Here is an 18,621-nt window from a genome sequence, read left to right as displayed (position 1 = left end):
AATTTCAAAGAGAAAAATGCATTGAATTCTGAACTTAATTTTCTTCGAAGAGAAAAATGCATTAAAGAGAACTATTTCCAAAAATGCAAAGGAAAGGCAAATTATTTGGGGTTTTTTCTTCTTTAGTTCTAGAGTACATTAATCATTCCTCGTTTGTACTGCGTTTTTTTTTTGTTCCGGATTTGGGAGAGACGCATGAGGGACTATTTCGAAAAATGCAAAGGAAAGGCAAATTATTTGGGGTTTTTTCTTCTTTAGTTCTAGAGTACATTAATCATTCCTCGTTTGTACTGCGTTTTTTTTTTGTTCCGGATTTGGGAGAGACGCATGACCCTCATGCGTCTCTTTTTAATGAAACGCATGACTGTCATGCGTCTTTTATAGAGACGCATGAGGGTCATGCGTCTCTCATTTTTTTTCCGTTTTATTTTGACGACGCATGAGAATCATGCGTCTTAGAAACAGACGCATGACGCTCATGCGTCTTTTTTTTTTTTTAAAATTTGACTGGAGACGCATGATGCTCATGCGTCTTAGAGAGAGACGCATGAGCGTCATGCGTCTCTACTTCGAATTAAACCAGCGGCGAAGGCAGTAGCTCCTCATTCACGCACGCAGACAGCAAAGGTTGCGATTTCCTTGGCGATTTCTTGGCGACTCCCGTCATATTTCGGTAAGTTTCCTTCAATCTTTCAACACTGCTCCCTTATTTGTTGTTTATTTGCATATTAGTAGGGTTTTTGAAAAATTTATGTAAACTTACTATTTTAGGGTTTATTGAAAAAATTTATCTTTAATTGTTGTTGGTTTGTATATTTATTTTTGCAGAAATCATGCAAGTATTCGTGAGTTTATATTGGGGTGGTAGAATATATCAACTTCCTCATGTGGGCATTTGTTATGATCCTCCTCGTGCGAGAGCTTCCATCGTATTGGATTCATGTGTTTCATTATCTGAATTAGTAGGAATGATATGTGCTAAGATAAGAATAGATTCCAACCAACACTTCATCGAAATATCTTGGAGGCATTGTTTCTTGGGTACCGGTACGAGTTATGTATGTACTGCGGTTGACAGTGATCAAAGTGTGTTTTATATGTTCAATGCGGCTCTAAATTCTACTCGGCATATTGAATTATTTGTTGAGTATTCGTCTGTTGGAAATGCCTTAATCCCACCAATTGTTGATCATGGTGTTGGTGCATCTACGAGGTTTGAACCTATGAGCATCGACTGCGGTATGAATGAGCAAACAGACGTTGCAGATGTTGGATTGAATACTCAAGAGAATGTACAAGAACATGCTGATGTTGATGTTGTACGAGGAGACCTTGCAGATCCAGAATTGTCGTCATCATCGTCTGATGATATTTTAAGTGATGATTCCGGTGCTGACTCTAGTGATGAGGAGGTAGTGTATAAACCCGTCGTACAAGGTGAACAACCACTTCCAGAATATGTTCACACTGGGTTGAAATATTTTCGCAAACTGCCAAGTGGTCGTACTGAGGTACCTGAAGTTGGTAATGAACGCAGTACCATGTACTGGGATGAAGAACACCCATATCGGATTAATGGTGGAACAAAATTTGATAGCAAGCTGCATGTGAAGACTGCTATTACTATGTGGAGTCTGAGGCAACACCGGCAATTTAGGGTGGTTGAGAGTAAATTAAGAAGGTGGCATGCCATGTGCAAATATCCAAATGGGAGGACAGAAGATGGGACAGCTATTATCAGCGAGACCGACGCTGACAAAGCGAATGAATGTCGGTGGGAAGTGTCTGTTACACACATGGCCCATGATGATATGTGGGAGATTAGGAAGTGGCGGGGACGCCATAGTTGTGAAGGTCATCGTAATGATAGAGGACATGCTAACTTTTCATCACCAATGATTGCTTTGTGTATTCGCCATCAGTTGCTAAAAAATGCCGAGTTTAGTGCCGCCGCCGTAAGAAATTTTGTTCATGACAAATTTCATGTGGTAGTCAGTTATAAGAAGGCATGGTATGCACGGAGGAGGGCTTTAGAGATTGTATTTGGTGGATGGGAGGAGTCATTTAGGGATTTGCCAAGCTACATGCTTGAACTGCAGTATAGGAATCCAGGCACCATTGTTGAGTGGAGGCATAACGAGTTGTTGAGCCAGGGCCGTACTAAAGTCTTCTATTACGTGTTCTGGGCACTTGGGCCTGCTATACATGCTTTCCAGGAGTGCCAACCAGTTTTGACAATAGACGGAACTCACCTCCGAGGAAGATTTAAAGGTAAGCTGCTTGTTGCTTGTGGTGTTGATGCAAACAAGAAATGTCTGTCTATTGCATATGCTATTGTTGATGAAGAAACTGGCGACAGTTGGGAGTGGTTTTTGAATCATGTCAGAATTCATGTGGTGAAGTACGAAAGGGAGGTATGCATCATTTCGGATAGGCACAAAGGAATCCTCAAGGCTATGCGTTCAGATGAATGGAAAAAGCCGCCGATATGTCACCACAAATTTTGTTTGATCCATGTGAGGAAAAATATCTTGACAAAACTAAAGGGTAAGGGAGGAAAAGCAAAAGGCATGATATGGGCATTGGGTGTCACAACTCAAGTACGCAAGTACGTGAGAAGGCGACGTGCACTACGGGAGGAAAGTCTTATTGCGATACACGAGCTCAACAAAGCCAAAAAAGAGAACTGGTCTCTTTGCTACGATGATGAACTGAGATGGGGGGTGCCCTCGACAAACATGTCAGAGAGCTACAACAACGTACTGAGAGGTGTAAGAGAGTTGCCAATAAGAGCTTTGGTTGATCTGACATTTTGGCGAACAGTTGAATGGTGGGCAGATAGAAAGACAGAAATACAACAAACCGAAGGTCGGTTGACCCCCTGGGCGAGGGACAAACTTGTTGCGAATGATGCGAAGGGGCAAATGCATTACTGTTCAGTAGTCGCCCGAGAATTAGGTCATTACCAAATTCGAAGTCGTCCACGTGTTGAAAATGGAAAGGCAAAGGGCGATAACAGACAAGAAGTCGAGTTTATGGATTCAAAGTGCAGTTGTGGGAAGTGGCAGATGTGGAGAGTCCCTTGTTCACATGCGTGCACCGTTGCCAGAGATCGAGGTAACTCTATTTTTGAACTCATTGATAAACACAACCACAAAGCTACATGGGAAGCACAGTACTATGGTGTCTCATTTCAAGCACCAAGACACCAAGACTATTGGGCAAATCCTGGATGGAAATTGCGTATCACCCCTGAGCAGTTGCTTCCTCGAAAGCGCGGACGAGGCAGAACAAGGAGGATTCCTAATCAAATGGATATCCGCGAGGAAGATGAACCGAGAGCGCCCCGCAAGTGCAGGAATTGCGGTGTAGAAGGACATGACCGAAGAAACTGCACAGTCGGTCGTGTTATGTAGGGGTTATTCACATTTGCAGCGCAGGTATTTTTGTACCTTATTTTTTTATGTTTGTATATTTTATACTGATTGAGTTCTATGAGAAATCGTACTCTTTCTGTTGTAACAGGGCTTGTGTACGTGAAGACAGTGTTGGACAAAAAGCGTGTTAGAAATTGAAGACTTTGGAATGGATTGAAGACTTTGGAATGAATTGAAGACTTTGGTCACGGTAATGCTCAACCGAGTGTCTTGGAGCATTTCCTATCTGCGTTGTTCCTCTCCACCTATACATAAAATTGATGTAAGAAAAAAATTCACCCAATATGCATTAATAAATAAAAATTTCGATATATACCTGGCGCCACATGGTGTATATGGCTCGTGCACCTTTGGTCCTATGAACGCAGGCCTCAATGTGGGCATTCTTTCCCACGCCCATAGCTGCAGGAGGATCATAGGGCCGCCCAACTCTTTTCTCTTATCCATGGAAGCCTCGCATAGATAATGATAAAGGTAGGCCAATGCCGCGCTTCCCCAACTTATATTCTTCACCTCTTCCGGATCCCCAAGCCCATTCAACCACATAAATGGCACCTTACACCCCGTGGTATCCGGTAGAATGAGACCTCCTAATAAAATTAGGGCATGGATACGTGCTCTTTGGATGTATACGTAAGTAGGCAGGTCATCACCCAGAGGCATCCTTGTCTGGTTGATCAGCGCGGTCATCAGCAAACCGCCTTGCTTTGTCTCTGTGGAAGAATCTGGTATCCATCCCAACAGATCGCGGCACTTGCTGGTCCAATCTGGAAAGTTGTCATGATAGTCACGACCCGTGAAAACGACGCCATCCGCCCTCAAGCCCCAGATGGCTTGCACATCTTCCAAGGTGATCGTCGTCTCACCGATCGGTAGATGGAATGTGTGTGTCTCCGGCCTCCAACGCTCAATCAACGCCGTGATCAGCTCATTGTCGACCTTCATTGGCTTCCCACAATCGATCACGCCTTTGAAACCAAAGACGTCAAGCCAATATCTTACATTCTCGTGAATCACGGCGTCCCAAGTCTTACTTTCAGTCCTTCGGACTTTAAATACTTGGGGTTGTTCCCCCTTTCATCAGTTTATTTGAAATGTGATTTTTTGCATATTTAACACGGACGGGTCTTCGGGTCCATACAATAAATGTCCAGTAGAACTTGAAGTCTCCATCTAATCTAAGTACATATTCACAAAACAACAATTACAAACTCAACCCTGACATGTGTTAGCTTATTTGTTATAAACCCTAATTTACAACCAAAATCACAACACCAATCATCAAACATTAGGGGAAATCTAAATAATCTATGCAACACCAATCATCAAAAAACATACCAATATTATACAATATTATACAACCAAAATCACAACCAAAAAACATTCAAAATCACAACGACAATCATAAAAAACATACCAATATTATACAATAGAATGAATTTAGCCACTAAAATCGTAGACATTTAACTAAACAACAAAAAAATCAACCAAATTGGAGCTATTCGTTTTTAACCCTAATTTATAAACATTAGGGGAAATCTAAATAATCTATGCAAATTAACAACAAATAAGGAAGGCAAGTAGAATGATTGAACGAAACTTACCGGAAAACAAGTCGAAATCGTCTTCTTTCGCCGAATCTAGGAAGAAATCGCCGCCTCCGTGAGTGTTTGCTGTCTGCGTTCGTAAGTGAGGAGCTACTGCCTTCGCCGCTGGTTTAATTCGAAGTAGAGACGCATGAGCGTCATGCGTCTCTTCCTAAGACGCATAAGCATCATGCGTCTCCAGTCAAATTTAAAAAAAAAAAAAAAGACGCATGAGCGTCATGCGTCTGTTTCTAAGACGCATGATTCTCATGCGTCGTCAAAATAAAACGGAAAAAAAATGAGAGACGCATGACCCTCATGCGTCTCTATAAAAGACGCATGACAGTCATGCGTCTCATTAAAAAGAGACGCATGAGGGTCATGCGTCTCTCCCAAATCCGGAACAAAAAAAAACGCAGTACAAACGAGGAATGATTAATGTACTCTAGAACTAAAGAAGAAAAAACCCAATTATTTGCCACAACCCCCTATTGGAACGTTTAGAACTCCCGGTGAAGTAGTCAACAAAACACAGAAAAATTGCATGCTCTGATGAAACCGACGAATCACAACCATCGCACTCTTTCTCTCTCTCTAAATTAATTTGGGAGAGGGAGATGGAGAGGAGTATGCAACTAAAACCCATAAACACCTTGGCAGTGACACTGATGTTTATCGCTGCGGTGATCATCCTCTTCTTCACCGGATTTCTCCAACTCCCATCTGCAGATTCTGCACTTCCATCAGCTAAACAATCGACCTTCTACTCCCTTTCGAAATCCGATTCGCCAGAGCCCTTCAGAGATTTGTTCAGTGCGTTCAAGAAATGGGATTCCGCGGTGGGCTGCGCCAGCCCAGTTTAGGGAAATGCACCGAGATTTGCTGGCGAATGGGTCAAAGATCTCGTCTTTGCAGAATGCGGAGGGGGGAATCGAGTGTGGTGAGTTGCAGATGAAGCATGTCAGCGTTCTGGTCAAAGGGTGGACTTGGATTCCTGACAATATGGATAATTTGTATAGCTGTAGATGTGGGTTGAGCTGTTTATGGACCAAATCTTCCCTTCTTGCTGATAAACCTGATGCCCTTTTGTTTGAAACAACCACTCCCCCAATTCTGGTAAAATTCCCTTTGAATTGATTGTTTTACATGTGAATATGAGTGGTTTAGTTAAGAGTTTTTGTGATCTTTGTTGTACTTGTATGGTTTGCTTTGGTGTTGTCTGATTCTGTGAAAGCAATCTGCAACTCTCTAGCATTGGTAATACTTGCTTTCTAGGTATCCTGGTTTGAGATTGTAGTCTCTGGCATGTAGTTAGGGAACGTTTACATTGAGTTATATGATGGATAGGTAAAAGTAGTTCAAGATAATCTACTATTTACTTTGATCGATTTGCTAATTTTGAACTTGTTTGACCATCTTGTCTTCGAATACTCAATCAAAGTATGTTTTATAAATCTATCATATCACCCAAAGTAAATGCCCCCTTAGTGTCTAGTATGTGGTTCCTGATCTTACAGACCTTAACAATTAGTGAAATATGATGGCCTAAATTGAAGATTATACTCTATATGATGGAGCCACTTGATCGTACAGATGATCAACTACGGCGTTTGTAAGCTTTCAGTTAGTGGAAATTTGACGGCCTACTCTCAATATACTATACCTGGACTGGGGACTGGGGACTGGGGAGGTTATTGGGATTAGTAGTGTTAGGACTGGGAAAAAATGGTGCTTTAGCATTGTTTTTATCTTAGCTAAGCATTTTAGTTTGATGTTTGTCGTTGATCATACTGCTGGTGAACTATTGCTTTTACCTAAATCAGTTAGTGATTGAGAGCATACATTAAGGACAATACTTTAAGGATGAACTGATTCATTCTATAGTTATAAGTTAAACATGGATTTGAGATGAACGAGATGCTTCCTAGAGCACTGGCAGTATTACGATTAGAATGTAAGCGTGTGTGGGCAAAAGGAAAGGGAAAAAGGAAATTGGGCTTGTTTCAGTATTGGTACCTAGTGTAAATCATGATTTGTTTTGTCATTGCGCAGAAACCATATTTATTGTTTTTGACATGACATTAGTATATGGCATCTGGTTATTTTGCTAAGCGGCAAATTGTAAAGTTCTGTATTTTATGTATTGGCAATCAGCATCTTTAGGCAGTGATTTTCCAATTTAACTTTGTCATATTTAGCATACTTGACATTTGACAGAGACGGGATGGTGATCCACTTCGGGTGTATATGGATCTCGAAGCCGGGAGGAGGAGGGTCAGGCCACGAGGATATCTTCATCAGCTATCATGCTAAAGACAACTTCCAGTCGACTTATGCTGGGGCAGTTTTTCATAACAACAGAAATTACCAACTATCTTCTGACAAGAACAACGTAAGTTTTCACTAATTCGATTCCCTTTTCATCACATGTTGCTCATACCTTTTGCTTAACTTTGACTTTTATATCATATAATCTCAATCTAATTTTGAGTGAATCAGTGAACTCCTTATTTATGGATATTAAAGCTGATTGGGATTCTTGATTTTCAAGGACACTCTTGTTTATTGGTCTTCGTCTCGCTGCTTACCTCAAAGGAATCAGATTGCCAAAAAGATACTCAGCTTGTTGCCCTCCCACTCTTTTGGTAAGTGCTTGAACAATGTTGGAGGCCTCGACCAGGCACTCTCCTTCTACCCCGAGTGTGTGAAGGATCCCAACGAGAATCCTAAATGGTGGGATCATCTACATTGTGCCATGTCCCACTACAAGTTTGTCATTGCAATCGAGAACACCATGACAGAGAGCTATGTGACAGAGAAACTCTTCTATGCACTCGATTCTGGGGCTGTTCCCATATACTTTGGCGCCCCAAACGTCTGGGACTTCATACCTCCTCACTCCATAATAGACGGGACACAGTTCAGCTCTATTGAGCAGCTGGCCTCCTACGTGAAGTCCTTAGCTAATGATCCGGTTGCTTATGCTGAGTATCACGCATGGAGGAGATGTGGTGTTTTAGGTAACTATGGGAAGACTCGTGCAGCTAGCCTCGACTCGTTGCCTTGCAGACTATGTGAAGAAGTGAGCAGGATGAATGGTAGAGATGCAAAGGCTTTGTAGCAGCAAGTGTTCTTGTTGGAATGTGTCTATTTTTGTAGTGGTTTTTTTATGTCGGTAAATCTTTCAGATTTGTATATAAGTTATAACCATTGGAAATGAGATACAGAGAAACTTGGATATTGACAAATCAATTTACACACAATTTTTCATTTCTTCTGTTACATTTCACTTCAAATTACACTTGTGAGTCAATGCTATGATTCAAATAAGCTACCATCCGATATCAACAATACTACCTCCGTCCCGCATTATGAGTCATATTTGTTTTTCTGCATTTATTTTACAAAAATAATAGTAATAAATAGTTAAAGTGGAGAACTAGTAAAATATTCGAAGTGTATGATAATAATAAATAGTTAAAGTGGAGAACTAGTAAAGTATTCGAGGTGTATGCTGATATTTCCGAAGATTTGGTCGTTGGAGATAGGGTTATATGAAGTGTCGCCCTGATGGTTCCACAAGACACACACATAAGAAGATTCAGTCTCTTTTTAATGAACTTCTCCGAAATCTAAAAGTTTTGTGTCATCTACTACAGCTAAGAGTGAGATTGATAAACCGGTTATGGTAATAAAATTATTACATCAAATAATTAATTAAATTTTACTATTTAATAAGTATAAGTTCAAAATCTAATTAATAAGTTTTCGCAAGTTATCAGAAATTATATTCCTGGTAGGGATGTCAATCGGACCGGCCCATCGGGTGCGGACTAATCCGGTTGTGAATTCTTTCGGGTTGTAAAAGTTCAACAAAGCTCGGGTTTCGGGGTAGCCTAGCCGTTAAGCGGGTTGCTACCGATAAGATTAACATGCGATCAATCCAATAAATAACGATGAAAATTAATTATATTCATAAAATGTAAAATATTTAATTATGATAAATTTGAGATATATGGTCAAACTCAATCATAAACATGATCAAATACTAATATTTGAGACATTTCGTGAAATTTTAATGCATGTTTTAGAAATTTAAATATTTTTTTAAGTGAATTTGAAGTTTTTAATTTATTTATCAATTATTATATTAATAAATATTTAATATATAATTTGTATATTTAATATAAAATTGAAAGTTATTTTTTTAGTTATCTATATTATAAAATTAATCAATGAAGTGTCGAATTATGAGTAAAAAATAGGATAATAGAAATTTTATCGGGTTTTCGGGCCATCCTATCAGGTTTTCGAGTCTGGCCCTAACGGGTCGCAGGTTAATCAGGTGCGGGTTAATCAGGTGCGGGCTAATCGGGTTTTAATTTTATCGGGTTAGAAATTTTCAGCCCTAACCTTATAAATTTAGCGGGCTATTCGGGCCAGCCCACATGTTGCAGGCTACGACATCTCTAATTCTTGGAATCTTATTTCCAGGTGGGATTACTGTTGGCAGTGTGGTTAATTGGGTTCGTGCGCAGACCCGTTTGAAAGATCCGAATCCGACACGCAATCTCGTTACGCATTCCCTCAATCACGCACAAAGCATTTGCCCTTTTACTCTCTCTTTCCCACACACAGCAATTCTATTTTGCTAGACTGAGCTAACAAGTTGGTGGTTTTTAGTGGTAAAAATGGAGAATTTGGGCATGGTTTCGTCTCCCAAAATAGTATTAGGACTCTCCCCAAATCCCAGGAACGCACTAATTTCAGTTTCCAGCAAACAATCCGCAGGTCTTCCAAATTTACTCAGAAAAACTGGGAAAAGTTGCAGAAAGAGCAATCCTTCTCATTCTGTCTCTGTAGTTTCTCTCTTCGAGCCGCGCAAACCCACCAAAACTATTGGTAACTCAATACAATTTTTGTTTGGATTATCTGTATCCAATCCCTAATTTATGAGTTGTTGGTGATTGCTTGAAGAACATTTAGGTATTTTGTGTTGTAGGCAGTTATGGAAAGCTAGAAATTATTGGTAAATTAAATTGTAAATAAATTTTATACGCTGTTAATTCGTGAGTTTAATTCTGAACTCAATGTTTAAATTAACAAACCATATAACAATGTATAGTGTATTCTCTTCATAGTGAGTTAGTTTGTGTTCCATTTTGCTTGTTTGTTTTTGGCCTATTTATCAACTAACAATGTATGGAATAATAGCCTCTTGGGAATCTTTGTGTGTTGCTTCCTGTGTTAGTTACTGCATTTCTTGATTCTAGTCACATGTTTTGTTTTTACTGTTATTTCGATCATTTCAGTGGCGGAGAAAGTTCAAAGGGATTGTTTTGCTAGCATTGCTTCTAGTGGCCAACAAACATCGTCTGTTGGTGTGAATCCACAGATTTCAGCTCCACCTACTTCTCAAGTGTAATAATCCATCAATGTTTTTCTTATCACTTTGTTCATAGCTAGAACCTGATGATTTTATAAAATTCACATAGATAGTATGACCTTGTTAGCATGCACTCTCATCTTTGGTGTAACCATTACTATAGGTGCTCACCTCTTTTCTGGATTGGTGTTGGTGTTGGTTTCTCAGCACTTTTTTCATGGGTGAGCTATGGTTTTTCATAGAAGTTCCATTATTCTCCTTCCAACTTTATTAAGCTCTTATACATTTTATTAACTATATGCATTACATTACAGGTGGCTGGAAGAGTAAAGGTGAGTCACACCTTTGCTGTTCGATTGCTCTTGTTCAGTTTGTTAGTCATAGTCCGTTAACATGACCAAGGATGCATATCTCTGGATGCTTGTAGCATCAGCTGAAATAAAGCTACAATTGAAAATGCATCAATATTCATGCTTATGTTACTTCTTGTCTTTCCTTTTATCTGGTTCTCTTTTTCCCGATCTACATGCAATGGATCAGGTCCATTTTTTTCGTTACTTTACCTTAAATTTTATCCCGGAATCCTACATCTGCAACACATGCACTATGGGAAAACAGTCAGTCTTAAACAGCCACTCGTTTCCTAGTTTGACTTTTTCAGAAAAAATCTCATTGCTGCAGAAATATGCAATGGAACAAGCTCTCAAGACCTTCACACAACAGATGAATACTCAAAATAACCCATTTGGGAACACTGCCTTTGCACCTGGCTCACCCTTCCCATTTTCACCACCATCACCACCCCAATCAACGAGTCCAACATCGGATTCATTCAAGAGTGGAGCCCCTTCCTTTAAGAGTGGAGCTCCTGCCGCATCTCAATCAATAACTGATATACCTGCAACAAAAGTGGAGGATCCTCCGTCCACATCTGTCAATAATAAAGTAGAACCGCAGGATGCACCAAAGAAATATGGTATTTCCAGTCCTTTTGTGTCTCTGATAATTCAAATATATTGTCTTAGATGAGCATCCATAAATTATGAATCTTAGAATTTTCTTTCACTGCTTTTCTTTCATAATCCTCCACCCTTGTGTTATGTCAATATTCACTGGATCTGCATATGCTCCATTTTTCAGCTTTCGTAGATGTCTCCCCTGAGGAGACGGTGCAGAAAAGTGCTTTTGAAGACTACAAGGAATCAGCTCAGACAGATTCATCCAATAATTACTCACAGCAATCTGAGCAAGTAAGTTGGGCCCTCACTGTCATCACTGGACTAATAATTTGTTATCACATTTTGGTCAATCTAACTATTTCAGCCTCTTCCAAAAGGTTCCCCAAAATGGCACGCCTTCAAACCAAGGAACAAGGGCATCAGATGGTCCCTCCACTAGTAAGTTCGGTCTGCACTCCTGTGTACTTTTCATATTTGTAACTACTTACTTGGTGTTGTTAAATTGAAAAATTATTGTTGTTATTTACATGTAAGTATGTAACATACTATAATGAAAATTTATTGCTTCTATCCATAAACCATGAGGTTTAAGCAGCTAATCATGTTTGCAGTTTCAGGTTGTTTCTCGTTTCAGTTTCTTCAGTAAAAGATTTTCTTTTGACAAATTCTGCTAATGAAATTATTTGTCGGTAAATGAACAGGTACCCCCCTCCTGTCAGTGGATGCATTGGAGAAAATGATGGAAGATCCAACAGTGCAGAAAATGGTTTTCCCGTGAGATATCCTTTACCCTTAATTTGAATTATTAATTTTTACATGCACATAAGATGAGAGCCGAGACCCTTCAGAGATTTATCAAATCAAATATTTAACGTTAGATGGCATGGCACTGATGTTTGTATCTCATGAGAATCACTTTTATTTAACCTTCTTTTCTTTCAAAATAAATTGCTTACAAGTTTTACGTAATCTTCTGTCTAGTAAAAGCAAATATTGGCCTATATATATGGTCAAACTAATTATACTTATATAGAGCTATTCTTGATTTGTTATTATTTGCAGATACCTGCCAGAGGAGATGAGGAATCCCACCACCTTTAAATGTAAGTTTGACTCTCCATCTGATTTCAAACCTTAAGGGAGCTTTTATGGAGAACTTATAGTTTTTCCTATCTATTCTGTTGGAAGGTTTTCTTCTCTCACGTGCTATTCCTGTGGCTTATTTGAAAATAATGATAATGAAAGTAAAGTTGGGAACTGCAGAAGCTTTGTTTATTTATTTTTGACTAGTTCAATGCAAAGTTGAAAATGCTCAGAAAGATTTTGCATGTAACAAATACATCATGATTCATGTGACATTTTCTACACTGCTATGGTCTTAATTATAAAAGTTTTAGATTCTTTCATTTTAAAACTTTCTTTTTGGAGCAGAATCTTTTTAAAAAAGAAAAAAAAAAGAAATAGTCTAGAAGTGGTGACACGCCATCCTTAAGTTTTTTATAACTATTTTATGCATTTTTATCATAAACTCTTTAATGAAAAATTCTTAATCACCCTTTCCATGTAATGCAACAGGGATGCTTCAAAATCCAGTTTACCGTCAACAACTTCAGGATATGTTGTAAGTAGTACATCTTTATTGTTCACTGTTTAAAATTTTTTGGAGATGTTAGATGCTTTTTCCATGGGCTCAAAACATTTAAATATGCAATTTCGCTCCTTTCTGTGAAGAGTAATTTTGTGTACATACAGCCTCAGAGCATTTAGAAGTTGGTTGGTTGGTTGAACTACTGATGTGGTATTTATATAATATTTCCTATCCTAATCATCCAGTATCTTATGTAGCAGTAATGTTTTTTTTACTTTATATTTTCAGAAATAACATGGGTGGAAATCCTGAATGGGACAATCGCATGATGGATACGTTGAAGAACTTTGATCTCAGCAGCCCTGAGATCAAACAACAGTTCGGTGTGTGTTGCCACTTATTTCTATGTTAACATATAATGTTGATTAGGAGGTATTGCGAGCATTTACACCTTCTGTTTTACTTCATGCAGATCAAATAGGCCTCACTCCGGATGAAGTCATATCTAAAATCATGGCTAATCCCGACGTTGCTATGGCGTTTCAAAATCCAAGAGTTCAAGCAGCCATCTTAGACGTAGGCAATTTCTTGTTTTCTCATCCCATCAACTTAAATGCTCCCCCACAAATTTCACACCTCTCGTCATACTCTGCTGGGTGTGCGTTGCTACGCATGTCAACTTCTGATTTTCGATTTTATTCTTGCAGTGCTCTCAGAACCCTCTAAGTATTGCCAAGTATCAAAATGACAAAGAGGTAAAGATAAAGACATAACACAATCAGTTCAATCAAACTATTATTCTGTGTTTAGTTTTCTGCTACTGCATGTGCATTGTAAACTCTCAGTTAATGCCCGAATCTTCATTTTCTCTCTTAGGTTATGGACGTGTTCAATAAAATATCTGAACTCTTCCCTGGAACTTCTCCTTAAATTCTTGATCCTCTATCTGCGGCCAAATGGCTAGGGTATAGATGCGCTTTAGTTTCCCCTTGAGCTTCAACTTCTTCAATGCATCAGCAAGTCCTGTGCTACGAGTAAGATCACTGACATCTTTGCATCGCCACCGGCTAGGTACATTGTTTTACATTGGGATGGTGCTTCTTCAAGTCTTGGTGTAGTATCTGTTAGTTGTCAAGTCGAAACCCTCTTTTTGATCTGGTAGTTTCTGATACAAATTTCAGTTGTACCTAGTCTTATTTTTGGTGAATGATGTTTGAGATTTTCTGGTCTGTTGCATATGCAGATGAGTTATTATATCGTTATTGGTTGTGAATTTATTGCTTCTGAGGAATAAAATGTGGACACATTGTTCACTCTGTCTCCAGATGAAATCGTTACTGTAAAAAATGCACAGTTCAAAGTAACAATACAAATGTACGAAGCACAATAGTTGGTAAGACTTCTATTCTATTAGTATTTGGCTAATGTTGTTTGAGATTTTTTGATCTATTACCATAGAAGTTAATGAGAAGTGATAAATCCCAACTCCGGTTACCATTGAGTATTTTCTTGCATTTGGGATCAGAAATATCCACATCCACAATCTAAATCAGTTTTGGATCAGAAATGATACTATCTGTTTAATTATAATTATATATTTCATTAATTAAATTAAAATGCAAATAATTATAATTATAATTTTCGTTAAAATTTAAAATATATCATAGAGTGGAAAAAATATAAAAAACAAAGTCATCATACTATAATAAAGAAAAAAAATACGGAGTGTTTAAATACAAACTACTCTATAATACAATAAGACCAAAGTCATGGATGTCTTTTCACATCAAACTCTTGAGCTCCCGTTAAATGGGGGTGAAATGTTTTACCTATTAATTGGAGTATATGTTTGATTCATAATGGTTTATTAAAAAGTAACAGTCACTAACTAGATTAGAAAATTAATTACATTTAAATTAAAAATTAAAAGAAGAAAAATGTTCTTTCATTAGTACTCTATTTTTTTTAAACAATTGTGTTTTTTTTTTCAATTTAAGTATTTCTAATTAAAATGATGTTGAACTCATCACACTATTAACTCTACTTTCATTAAGACGACAAACAAACTGTCATCAAATACACTTTCACCAAACACTTGATATACGTACAACTCTGAACTAAAAACTGATTTAAAAATCATAGATGTACCGTATAATTGCATCTCCGTTTTCAAGAATCTTGAGAGCTTTAGTTGGTGAAAACCAACCAGTCATCACAGCTCTAAAAGGCACAACATCATCGTATCGCGTCGAAGCTCACCATCAGCTTCTGTGTTCTTCTTCTCCAGGTGAAATCCATTTCGCAACAATCTTCCTTTTTGCTTGAATAATTATGTCAATTGCTTTAGTTTTGTGTTGCTTTTTCGAGAATTCCTTCTGTGGAAATAATGGGATGTTTAGGCGCTTGTTTTGGTGATTTGGGGTTTTTTTTTCTTGCTTCTTTTTATCCCGGGAAAAAAGATCAGTTTTTTTCTCTCACCCTTTATTTTGATTAGATGACATTGTGTTATATGCTACAAGCGAACTTCAATTGTTGGAAAGGAGATTTAGATAGTTTTATATTTGTATATGATGGGCATTTCATAATGGGTCCAGGGTTTCTATGTGTAATTTGATATGTGAGTATTATATTTTGGCACAGAGCTTTTCTTCCTTCTTTTTTGCCTTGTCAAAACTGATCAGTTCCTTTTTCTCCTTTACTACACATGCTCGAAAAGACTTCAATGTTGCTAGAACTTATGTTGTACTCCACATCTATAGAGAGAGAGAGAGAGAGTTGTGTATGTTAAACATCTGTTTAGTTGTTAATTTGATGCAATTGGTCCCCCGGTGCAGGTTTATTGAGACAATTCCAGAGAATGAGTCGTGAGAGTAGCAAGCCAATTACCCGTGTTCTTTTCTGTGGGCCGCATTTTCCTGCTTCCCATAATTATACGATGGAGTATTTACAAAGCTATCCATTCATAAAGGTGCCTCATCTTCCCAAGCACATGGCTAATAGTAGCTTATAATGTCCTTGTGCTCGTCAGAGTATCTATGGTTTTATCGATGAATTATTCTCTTATTTTGATAGGTTGACGCTGTTCCCATTGATGAGATCCGAGATGTTATTGGGAATTATGATATTTGTGTTGTGAAAAGTATGAGGCTGAACTCGGACATCATTGCTAGGGCAAACAAAATGAAGCTTATTATGCAGTTTGGAGTTGGGCTCGAAGGTATATTACCTTCTTCTTCATTGTTCCTATATCCTAGAGTAACAATTTTCAGTCGTTCACATGTTTTCTTGCATCATGTAGGTGTCGACATAGATGCTGCTACAAAACATGGAATCAGGGTTGCAAGGATCCCAAGCGATTACACCGGAAATGCCACTTCGTGTGCAGAAATGGCGATTTATTTGATGTTGGGCCTCCTCCGTAAGCAAGTTGTTATTTCAATCTCAAACTCTAGACTGAATTATTTCTATTCATTATTAATTGGCGACACAGATGTAGTAGACATTGTCCCACCACCCATATGAAACAAGAAAGTTATAAAAGAATCAGCTTTTCCACTCTTCTGTCCAGAAGTTGGTACGGTCGACGTACTGAACTAGTATTTACTATTGTTTTCGATGTGGCAGCATGAAATGCAAGTTTCCATCAAGGAGAAAAAACTTGGAGATCCGGCTGGAGACACATTGCTAGGGAAAACGGTTGGTTTTGCTACTGGAACTGTTAAATAGCTATACTCCGTATTTGTTACATTAGTGGAAAAATCAAGCAATTTTGTCACTAGTATCTTTGTCCTGCTCCTGATTCGTGATTCTTATCCGTGGTTTAAAATATGAATTTGAATTCTCACGTCCTCGTTTTACTGTCTTCACAAATAAGGTGTATGTATAGATAATGTGGATCTAAATATCTTCATCCTTAATATTTCTTGCCATTTTACGAAATGCTTGTTTCTATATCTATACAAATTTTCGTCTCAAAACTTCAGTCTTTTTAACATGTGTTTCATTGACTCCATTTAAATCAGTACTATTTCTTTATGTCATTTGAGGTCTTCAACAATTAGATGCATTTTTATAGGCAGCATTTTAAGTCTTATCATTTGTGCTGCCTAGTGGAACCAATGCTATATCTTCGAGATTGTAGGGTTTGGTAGAAAATTAGCATTCTTTACTTTTACATTCTTGTCACCTGACTGAACTATGTGATGCATAGGTTTTCATTTTGGGATATGGAAACATTGGGGCCCACTTAGCAAAGCGATTGAGGCCCTTTGGCGTGAAGATACTTGCAACGAAGAGGAGTTGGCATTCGTTCAAATCCGATAATGAAAATGGTGCTCACGATGAAGTTGTGGATGAGAAGGGCACCCATGAAGACATTCTCAAGTTTGCAAGCCGCGCTGATATAGTAGTATGTTGCTTGGTGATGAACAAGGATACGGTAACTCCTCTTCCCCTTGTCATGAGCACTTTTCTTATCCCAAACGCGCTAATTTGGATCTATATATCCCATTTTTAGGCCGGCATTGTAGACAACACGTTCATATCTTCCATGAGAGAGGTTTGTGATGTTCTTCTTTATAGTTGCTTCCAGATTTTTCTGAGTTTGTCTGAGTAATCTCTACTTTGAATATAAACATTAGGGCGCTCTTATCATTAATATAGCGCGTGGAGGGCTGTTGGATTATGACGCAGTGCTTGATCACCTGAAATCAGGTCACTTGGGTGGGCTAGGGACAGACGTTGCTTGGAAAGAGCCGTTTGATCCTGACGACACCATTCTGAAGTTTCCGAATGTGATTATGACGCCTCACGTTGCTGGAGTCACCGAGTACTCTTATAGATCCATGGCTAAGGTATTGTCAACTCACGAACCTAAACGAGTGTTCTTTTGTGATCCGATGTTTATATTGAATCCGTGCAGGTTGTCGGAGATGTTGCCCTTCGACTACACTCAGGAGCATCTATGAATAGTGGGCTGGAATTTGTCAATTGAAGCACAACTCAGCTCGTAATAATAACACATTTCTCTTCTAAGCAGTGGATTGGTTGTTCTAGAGTCACCCAATATGTTCATCCACCACAAGTGGCGCTGGAATTTGTGAAAAATTGTTCAGTTTTTCTTAGATTGCTAAACAATTCTGTATGAAATCAGAGGAATTTTCTGCATAAAATGGAAATGGTGGTCACTTTGTAAGCCGATCATTGCATGGAAAACATGACATGCTTAATTTGAATACATATGAAATTTGAAAGTGGTGATGAATTTGCAGTTTAGTGTAAAAATTGTGATTAAACTAGCTTTCACAAATCAAGTTTATACTACTAATTTCTTTTAATGTGTAATTATTATACATATTGCAAAAATAAAAGTATGTCACAAAACTTACTGATATTTAGGGAAAATTATTTTTTTGTAAATATTATTACTAAAATTTATTGTAATTTTAAAAATATTAAATTTAAAAATTCTATCATGATGAATCCTTGAAATTTTTTACTTTAGATATTAATCATTCTATGCATGCCTCTCTTGCGCAATCGAATTCATATCTAATGTATTATCGAATAATTTTTATATTCCTTCTCGTAAATAAGTTTTTCGTAAACTCAACAATTTTATTTAAAAAATACTAGTATACAAAATCTAAGGGTCCTATGCGACATT

At 38.1% G+C, this 18,621-nt stretch overlaps 3 protein-coding genes, 1 long non-coding RNA gene and 1 pseudogene across 4 annotated transcripts; 4 read left to right on the top strand and 1 right to left on the bottom strand.

Annotated features, from left to right (window-relative positions):
- Positions 1-557: 557 nt before the first annotated feature.
- Positions 558-1,105, top strand: LOC121807174. The gene is made up of 2 exons (XR_006051769.1): positions 558-673; positions 829-1,105. It is a non-coding gene; the product is annotated as an uncharacterized LOC121807174 (long non-coding RNA).
- Positions 1,106-3,564: 2,459 nt separating this feature from the next.
- Positions 3,565-4,493, bottom strand: LOC121809151 (serine/threonine-protein phosphatase 7 long form homolog). Its single transcript, XM_042209692.1, has 2 exons — positions 3,754-4,493; positions 3,565-3,682 (listed from the first exon to the last, which is right to left on the bottom strand). Exons 1-2 carry the CDS (start codon positions 4,380-4,382, stop codon positions 3,565-3,567), a joined length of 747 nt encoding a protein of 248 aa, XP_042065626.1. The 5' UTR covers positions 4,383-4,493.
- A 1,142-nt stretch (positions 4,494-5,635) lies between these two features.
- Positions 5,636-8,295, top strand: LOC121809899 (annotated as a pseudogene).
- A 1,269-nt stretch (positions 8,296-9,564) lies between these two features.
- On the top strand, positions 9,565-14,218 carry LOC121806752 (protein TIC 40, chloroplastic-like). Its single transcript, XM_042206887.1, has 14 exons — positions 9,565-9,925; positions 10,336-10,444; positions 10,573-10,630; positions 10,724-10,741; positions 11,091-11,385; positions 11,550-11,659; positions 11,746-11,806; positions 12,070-12,142; positions 12,431-12,471; positions 12,944-12,989; positions 13,245-13,339; positions 13,429-13,532; positions 13,664-13,711; positions 13,833-14,218. Exons 1-14 carry the CDS (start codon positions 9,715-9,717, stop codon positions 13,884-13,886), a joined length of 1,323 nt encoding a protein of 440 aa, XP_042062821.1. The 5' UTR covers positions 9,565-9,714; the 3' UTR covers positions 13,887-14,218.
- A 799-nt stretch (positions 14,219-15,017) lies between these two features.
- On the top strand, positions 15,018-18,208 carry LOC121806226 (hydroxypyruvate reductase-like). Its single transcript, XM_042206195.1, has 9 exons — positions 15,018-15,243; positions 15,791-15,924; positions 16,029-16,173; positions 16,255-16,382; positions 16,581-16,652; positions 17,167-17,394; positions 17,473-17,514; positions 17,597-17,809; positions 17,878-18,208. Exons 1-9 carry the CDS (start codon positions 15,099-15,101, stop codon positions 17,947-17,949), a joined length of 1,179 nt encoding a protein of 392 aa, XP_042062129.1. The 5' UTR covers positions 15,018-15,098; the 3' UTR covers positions 17,950-18,208.
- Positions 18,209-18,621: the final 413 nt, after the last annotated feature.

Source organism: Salvia splendens, chromosome 6, assembly GCF_004379255.2.
Source record: "Salvia splendens isolate huo1 chromosome 6, SspV2, whole genome shotgun sequence".
Lineage (NCBI taxonomy): Eukaryota > Viridiplantae > Streptophyta > Magnoliopsida > Lamiales > Lamiaceae > Salvia > Salvia splendens.
Note: the sequence above shows the minus strand (reverse complement) of the source record. Positions and strands in the feature narration are given on the sequence as shown.